We start from the raw sequence: 8,137 nt of genomic DNA, 5'->3' as shown, positions 1-8,137 counted from the left end.
GAGATGGGTCAGCGGTTAAGAGCACTGACTGCTCTTCCAGAGGTCCTGAGTTCAAATCCCAGCAACCATATGGTGGTTCACAACCATCTGTAATGGGATCCGATGCCCTCCTCTGGTGTGTCTGAAGAGAGCTACAGTGTACTCATATAAATAAAAATAAACAAATCTTTAAAAAAAAAGATTTATTTATTTCATGTATATGCATGTCCACCTGCATGCCAGAAGAGAGCATCAGGTCACATTATAGATGGTAGTGAGCCATCCATGTGGTTGCTGGGATTTGAACTTAGGACCTCTGGAAGAGCAGCCAGCACTCTTTAGCCACTGAGCTCTCTCTCTAGCCCCAGCCCCCTGAGAATTTTTTTTTTCCAAGACAGGGTTTCTCCATATAGCCCTGGCTATACTGGAACTCACTCTGGCTGGCCTCTAACTCAAACTCAGAAATCTGCCTGTCTCTGCCTCCCAAGTGCTGGGATTAAAGGCGTGCGCCACCACTGCCTGGTTCGAGAAATTTTAACATGACTTTAGATGTACAAAATACATAGATATTTGGCAAGGTCATACATACCTTTAATACCAGCACTCAGGAGGCAGAGACAGGTGGGATCATCTTTGTGAATTCTAGGCTAGCCTGATCTACATAGTCCTAGGTCATCCATCCAGGGCTATGTAGTGATGTCATGTCTCAAGAAAATAAGGAAAGAAAGAAAGGAAGGAAGGAAGGAAGGAAAAAAGAAAAAGAAAAAGAGACTATTGCATACTATTAAGATGTATGGATGGATGTATTTGCTTATTTTCACATAAATCTCAGCAGAATATTTGGCACCTCTGGACATAGAACTTTTTTTAAGAGTTAATTAGTGTATTGACTGCTAAGAACACTCCCTCAAATATATAATATAAATGGCAAAAGTATGCTTACGGCTATTTCGGAAATTACTGGAAATTCTGTCCCAATGCCATGCCAAAAACTATTGAACAATGTATTAGAAACTTAGGTCAGCAGCTCCGACATTTAGAGAACCTAGCATTCTTGTATAATCTGAAGACACATTGATCTGAGGTGCACATGCTATAGGAGAGCAGCAGTCAAGAAGGAAGGCCTTTATTAAGCCGTCATGTTCATTTGAGAGCCAAAAACTTTGTACGCTCAGCAAAGACACTGCACTTCATAATGTGTGACAGTCTCAGTTCTGAGAACCTAAAGCCAGGTATTTCAGGTTGGTGCTGGCTTGGACAGAAACCTCAGAGCTTCCTCCTGCCCCTGGTGGCCGAGGACAGGGGCCTTTAACCTTCTCAGTTCTCACTGGGCTTTCCCTACAGGCCCGACAGCTTCAACGGCCATGGCTACCACCTCTTCCAAGCTATGCGGTTCACCGTTGAGGAGATAAACAACTCCACGGCCCTGCTTCCCAATGTCACCCTGGGGTATGAACTGTATGACGTGTGCTCAGAGTCTTCCAATGTGTACGCCACCCTGAGGGTGCTCGCCCTGCAAGGAGCCGGCCACATAGAGATGCAGAGAGATCTTCGCAACCACTCCTCCAAGGTGGTGGCGATCATCGGGCCTGATAACACTGACCATGCAGTCACTACTGCTGCCCTGCTGGGCCCTTTCCTGATGCCCCTGGTAAGCTGGGTCTCGGGGATCTCTAGGGTGGAGGGCGGTGGAGGCTGCCATCCTTGCTCAGACCAGGCTGTCCCTTCATCTCTGGGAGGGGCTGCAGGCATGCTGCCCATCATTGCTACTGCCCAGTCTTCCTGCCTGCCTCTCTCTGAGCTGCCTCCATACTTCTGCCTCAGCCATCATGGGAGAGCCCGTCCTTTTAAAATTTTTTTTTGTTTTGTTTTGAGACAGGGCCTTACTATATAGCTCTGGATGTCCTGGAACTCACTATGTAGACCAGGCTGGCCTCAAACTCACAGAGATCTGCCTCTGCCTCCCAAGTACTAGGAATATCAAAGCACACAGGACTACCCCTGGCCCTCAGGCTTCCCTTTGGAACCCAGTTGCTCACTCTCTGTGCCTTCTTTCCGTCCAAAGGCTCCATAGCCTGTTATCCAAACATCCTTTACCTCCCACATTAGGCACAGTATCACCTGCTGGCATGCCTTTCTTCCTTGCTGTTCTTGGTGGATCCTGCTCTAAGCCTCGGCCCTGTGCTCGGCAGTCTAAGTAGACAGGGATCCCTCTTCTGGGTCGTATGTGCTTATTCTGTGCCTGGCTCTCCCCTTGCCATTGAACTCCCTAGAATGCTCTAGTGTAGTTTCTTTGGCTCTTCCATTTGCGCCTCAGCCTTGGATTCTGTCCTTACTTGATCCAGCTGTAGCAGGAGTACCTAGCAGAGCTCCAAACCCAACGAGCGCTTGTCAGTCCTTTACATGGTTTCTTTGTGACATTCCCGCCTGCCCACTCGGTCCTTGCACAGTGCTGTCCTTGGCTTCATGTCCTCTCCACTCATCTTTGCGTTCACTGCTCTTTCAGTCTCCGGGGAGGGTCCTCTTTTCCCTGAGGCATCAGGTATTTCCCTGGTCTCCTCTTCCTGCAGACCTGGCACTGACTTGTGAGCATGTGTTCCTTCCCGACTTTCCCCACCAGTGGCTCTGTGCTGAGCTCACTTCCCTCTGCAGCCGTGCCATGGCGTATGCAGGACCCGCTATGTCTTTATGCCAGTTTTTAGATCACCAACAAAGTGTGGTTTCCCTCCAGAGCCCGCTTTCACCTTCTCTCCTTTGGCTTTTTGAGACAGGGTCTCATGTAGGCCAGACCGGCCGTGTACCCGCATCACAGCCCAGAACAGCTTTGCGCCCTTGATCCTCCTCCATCCGTGTCACAAGTGCTGGGATTAGCGGCCACACCTGGTTAAACCTTTCACCTTTTAGTGTAATGTGTCGAAACCCCTCATACAGGTGATTTCATCAGTCTCTGGCTCCAGAACATTCTTCACTGGAGTTCCAGATATACTCCTCCAACTTGATATGAATGTGTCATTTCTCAGAGGGAACCCTAGCTCCCCATAGTGTGCAGGATGAAAGTGAGCCCCCGAGCTTGAGAGTTAAGGTCCCCTGTCCCACCCTACTCATGCCAACTATGTCCAAGAGAGCATGGCTTGTTCCACACAAGGCCCTTTCACTTGTCTGTTAGACAGATCCCCACACCCCCTGGATCTCCCTAGAGAAGCCTGCCCTATCTGTATCCACCCTATACTAAGTTGGACACTGTGGGGGAGGGGCAGACTTTAGTGTGGGTTGCTGCTGCCAACCCCACTGGATGGCACCCCCACAGGTCAGCTATGAGGCAAGTAGCGTGATCCTCAGTGCAAAGCGGAAGTTCCCGTCTTTCCTCCGTACGATCCCCAGTGATAAGCACCAGGTGGAAGTCATAGTGCAGCTGCTGCAGAGCTTTCGGTGGGTCTGGATCTCGCTCATCGGCAGCTATGGCGACTACGGGCAGCTGGGCATACAGGCGCTGGAGGAGCTGGCCACACCACGGGGCATCTGTGTGGCCTTCAAGGACGTCGTGCCTTTCTCTGCCCAGGTGGGTGACCGAAGAATGCAGCGCATGATGCAGCACTTGGCTCGAGCCAGGACCACCGTGGTCGTGGTCTTCTCTAACCGGCACCTGGCTGGAGTGTTCTTCAGGTCTGTGGTGCTGGCCAACTTGACTGGCAAAGTGTGGATTGCCTCAGAAGACTGGTCCATCTCCACGTACATCACCAATGTGCCTGGGATCCGGGGCATTGGGACCGTGCTGGGTGTGGCCATTCAGCAGAGACACATCCCTGGCCTGCAGGAGTTTGAAGAGTCTTATGTCAGGGCAGTGACGGGTGCTCCCAGCGTTTGCCTGGAGGGGTCCTGGTGCAGCACTAACCAGCTATGCCGGGAGTGCCACGCTTTCACGACAAGTAATATGCCCGTGCTTGGAGCCTTCTCCATGAATGCTGCCTACAGTGTGTACGAGGCTGTGTATGCTGTGGCCCATGGCCTCCACCAGCTCCTGGGATGTACCTCTGAGACCTGTTCCAGAGGCCCGGTCTACCCCTGGCAGGTAAGAGATTCTAGCCAGGGTGTCTGCATCCAGAACATCCAATCCTGGCAGGATGGGCACACTGAGTATCCGAGGAGACAGTGAGCGGTGGGCTGGTCATCTCTTATATAAACTTTTCCTTTCTTTGAGCCTTGTCTTCTCCCGACTACCATGTCCCAGAGAGGTCGGAGGCTAAGAATGTTTGCAAAGAGTCCTTTGTTAGGGCTGGTGAGATGGCTCAGCGGGGAAGAGCACCGACTGTTCTTCAGAAGGTCATGAGTTCAAATCCCAGCAACCACATGGTGGCTCACAACCACCCATAATGAGATCTGACGCCCTTGTCTGGTGCGTCTGAAGACAGCTACAGTGTACTTACATATAATAAATAAATAAATCTTTAAAAAAAAAAAAGAGTCCTTTGTTAGAGGGCTCCTGTCGGGAGGCTGGCCAGGGGTCAGGGGATCTCTAGCCATGAGAAGTTCGCTGAGGAAGGAACCAGGCTTTATGGGTGGGCTGGAGCCACCCAGAACAGAGAGCCCTGCTTGCTTCCTGGGCTGCCTGGGTCTCCGTCTGTGCTGGCTTCATGATATCACTCTATCCTAGCTTCTTCAGCACCTCTACAAGGTGAATTTTCTTCTACATAAGAAGACTGTGGCGTTCGATGACAATGGGGACCCTCTAGGTTACTATGACATCATCGCCTGGGACTGGAATGGACCTGAATGGACCTTTGAGGTCATTGGCTCTGCCTCACTGTCTCCAGTTCATCTAGACATAAATAAGACAAAAATCCAGTGGCACGAGAAGAACAATCAGGTGATGGGACATGGCCACACTCCGCCTTATGTTAGCAGGATCTTGGGAGTGATACCTATCCAAAGCAGGACAGGGCTCCACGCACCAGGCTACCTCAGGTCTGCAGTCTTGCCAGGGATGCCAGCTGCATGTGTTGTCAAACAGATGCCCAGCTGGATCTCGGCACATCTGACCCCAGACTGTGCTCAGAGAGTAAACCTGGAGGGGGGTGGCATAGATGTCTCTTCTCTGTCCCTCCTTGACCTGGGCTCCTTTGTGTGATTGCAAATCACTGTGGCTTCTTACAGGTGCCTGCGTCAGTGTGTACCAGGGATTGTCTCGCAGGGCACCACAGGTTGGTTGTGGGTTCCCACCACTGCTGCTTCGAGTGCATGCCCTGTGAAGCTGGAACCTTTCTCAACACAAGTGGTGAGTGAACAGCAAGGTGGTGGGTGCTCCAGTACCCAAGGTGAGTGCTCCAGCACCCAAGGTGGTGGGTGCTCCAGCACCCAAGGTGAGTGCTCCAGCACCCAAGGTGGTGGGTGCTCCAGCACCCAAGGTGGTGGGTGCTCCAGCACCCAAGGTGAGTGCTCCAGCACCCAAGGTGGTGGGTGCTCCAGCACCCAAGGTGAGTGCGCCAGCATCCAAGGTGAGTGCGCCAGCATCCAAGGTGAGTGCTCCAGCATCCAAGGTGAGTGCGCCAGCATCCAAGGTGAGTGCTCCAGCATCCAAGGGCCCTGGAACCTAGTTAGGATTTCTACTGCTCTGAAGAGACACCATAACCAAGGCAACTCCTTTATTTATTTTTTGTTTTGTTTTCAGTTAAATGCAGGTTTATTTGGAAGCTGCTTGTAGGCAAGTTCACTGGCCCCACGGACTGAGGCCAGGGGAGTTGCCATGGGAAGGGAGAAGGAGGTGAGAGAGAACAAGAAATAGCTAGCCTGCAGAGAGAGAGAGAGAGAGAGAGAGAGAGAGAGAGAGAGAGAGAGAGAGAAGAAAGGAAGGAGAGAGCCAAGACAGCTCTTACAAAGGCAAACATTTTACTGGAGCTGGCTTACAGGTTCAGAGGTTCAGTCCATCGTGGCGGGGAGCATGGCAGCATCCAGGCAGGCAGACGCGGTGCTGGAGAAGGAGCTGAGAGTTCTACATCTTTATCCAAAGGCAGCCAGGAGGAGGGTTTCTCTTCCATACTAGGAGACCTCAAAGCCAGTGACACACTTCCTCCAACAGGGTCACACCTCCTAATACTGCCACTTGCCAAGGGCCAAGCATATTCAAACTACCAGGTTGGAGGACACTAGCCACTGGGCGGAATTCTGATTGGGTGGAAAAACCATGTGGAAGTCTCAGACCTTGGTGTGTCCTCTGTCAGAGCACTGCCTCCACACCCCCAGCACCCATTTATTCAGACAGACACAGCTCCACTGTGCTGGGCTGTTTATTTGAAGCCCCCTCCCTGTGCCAAGGAGTCAAGCACTTGAATGGTTTGAATTAGACACACATACTAGCATGTCTCTAGCAGAAAGAAGCATTCATTAACTCAAAGCAGAGGGCAGAGAGCACAGTACAGGGGCTATGAGCTCAGCTTGGAGGACGCATTCTTTCCTTTTAATATCTCTGTGGTAATAGGTCAATTGTCCATCACCAGGGAGTCAGGACTCTGCTATCCTGGAGTACAAGCTCAGAAGGTGGATCTGGTTAATGGAAATCTTGCAGAGAGACAAAAAGTCTTATCTTTAAAGCTGGGCACTCTTGAGGGCTGGAGAGATGGCTCAGAGATTAAGAACACTGTCTGTTCTTCTGGAGGTCCAGAGTTCAATTCCCAGCAACCACATGGTGGCTCACAACCATCTGTAAGGAGATCTGGTGCCCTCTTCTGGCCTGCAGGATACATGCAAGAAGAACGCTGTACACATAGTAAATAAATCTTAAAAAAAAAAAAAAAAGAAAGAAAGAAAAGAAAGAAAGCTGGTCACTTACCAACTCAAGCCTCACTAGCCCGCAGGCAGAGCTAAGAGCACAAAGCTTTCTGTGTTTCCAAACCCCCTTTGGGATCCACCTCTCACGACTGCTCCGAAAACCTGCCTGCCAAGGTGCAACTCTCCCAGAATTTTACAGGCCTGAAAGCTCCCTTCCCCATGTGGTCCTTCCTTCTGCTCACCTAGCTCGCTCTCAGAAGCCTGTCTTCCCTTTCAGACCTTCACGGCTGCCAGCCTTGTGGAACGGAAGAATGGGCCCCGGAGGGGAGCACAACGTGCTTCTCGCGCACTGTGGAGTTCTTGGCGTGGCACGAGCCCATCTCTTTGGTGCTATTAGCAGCTAACACGCTGTTGCTGCTGCTGCTGGTTGGGACTGCTGGCCTGTTTGCCAGACATCTTCACACGCCTGTTGTGAGGTCAGCTGGGGGTAGGCTGTGCTTCCTCATGCTGGGTTCCTTGGTGGCCGGGACTTGCAGCCTCTATAGCTTCTTTGGGGAGCCCACGGTGCCCACGTGCTTGCTGCGTCAGCCCCTCTTTTCTCTCGGGGTTGCCATCTTCTTCTCCTGCCTGACAATCCGCTCCTTCCAACTGGTCATCATCTTCAAGTTTTCTACCAAGGTACCCACATTCTACCACACTTGGGCCCAAAACCATGGTGCCGGTCTATCCGTCATTGTCAGCTCCACGGTCCATTTGCTCATCTGTCTCACGTGGCTTGCAATGTGGACCCCACGGCCCACCAGGGAGTACCAGCGCTTCCCTCATCTGGTGATTCTTGAGTGCACAGAGGTCAACTCTGTGGGCTTCCTAGTGGCTTTTGCACACAATATCCTCCTCTCCATCAGCACCTTTGTCTGCAGCTACCTGGGTAAGGAACTGCCAGAGAACTATAACGAAGCCAAATGTGTCACCTTCAGCCTGCTCCTCAACTTCGTATCCTGGATCGCCTTCTTCACCGTGTCCAGCATTTACCAGGGCAGCTACCTGCCTGCGGTCAACGTGCTGGCAGGGCTGACCACTCTGAGTGGCGGCTTCAGCGGTTATTTCCTCCCTAAGTGCTATGTGATTCTCTGCCGTCCAGAACTCAACAATACAGAACACTTTCAGGCCTCCATCCAGGACTACACGAGGCGCAGCGGCACTACCTGATCCGCTGGGACTGTAGGGAATGGGCAGGTGGGAAGCCTGTGTCATTTTGGGCTGAAGGTGGCGGGTCCAGTGGGGCGGAGAGCTTGAGGTGTCTGGGAGAGCTCAGCCACGGCTTGCGATGTATAAGCACACAGAAGAATCCAGTGCAATAAAGACGTGAAGTGTGTGCGTGGCTTCTTGGCTGCTC

General features: G+C 51.8%; 1 protein-coding gene across 2 annotated transcripts in view; it reads left to right on the top strand.

The window, feature by feature from the left end:
- The window catches only part of Tas1r1 (taste 1 receptor member 1), a 37,119-nt gene extending 29,003 nt beyond the window's left edge, over positions 1-8,116 (top strand). For both annotated transcript variants that reach the window (XM_031379597.1, XM_031379598.1), the window contains exons 2-6: positions 1,324-1,630; positions 3,287-4,048; positions 4,631-4,843; positions 5,131-5,251; positions 7,019-8,116. In XM_031379597.1, coding sequence (XP_031235457.1) covers positions 1,367-1,630; positions 3,287-4,048; positions 4,631-4,843; positions 5,131-5,251; positions 7,019-7,950 — 2,292 coding nt within the window. In that variant the 5' untranslated portion in view covers positions 1,324-1,366 and the 3' untranslated portion in view covers positions 7,951-8,116. The remainder of the gene's footprint in view (positions 1-1,323; positions 1,631-3,286; positions 4,049-4,630; positions 4,844-5,130; positions 5,252-7,018) is intronic.
- The last annotated feature ends 21 nt before the right edge of the window (positions 8,117-8,137 follow it).

Source organism: Mastomys coucha, unplaced genomic scaffold (assembly GCF_008632895.1).
Source record: "Mastomys coucha isolate ucsf_1 unplaced genomic scaffold, UCSF_Mcou_1 pScaffold18, whole genome shotgun sequence".
In the NCBI taxonomy this organism is placed as follows: Eukaryota; Metazoa; Chordata; class Mammalia; order Rodentia; family Muridae; genus Mastomys; species Mastomys coucha.
Note: the sequence above shows the minus strand (reverse complement) of the source record. Positions and strands in the feature narration are given on the sequence as shown.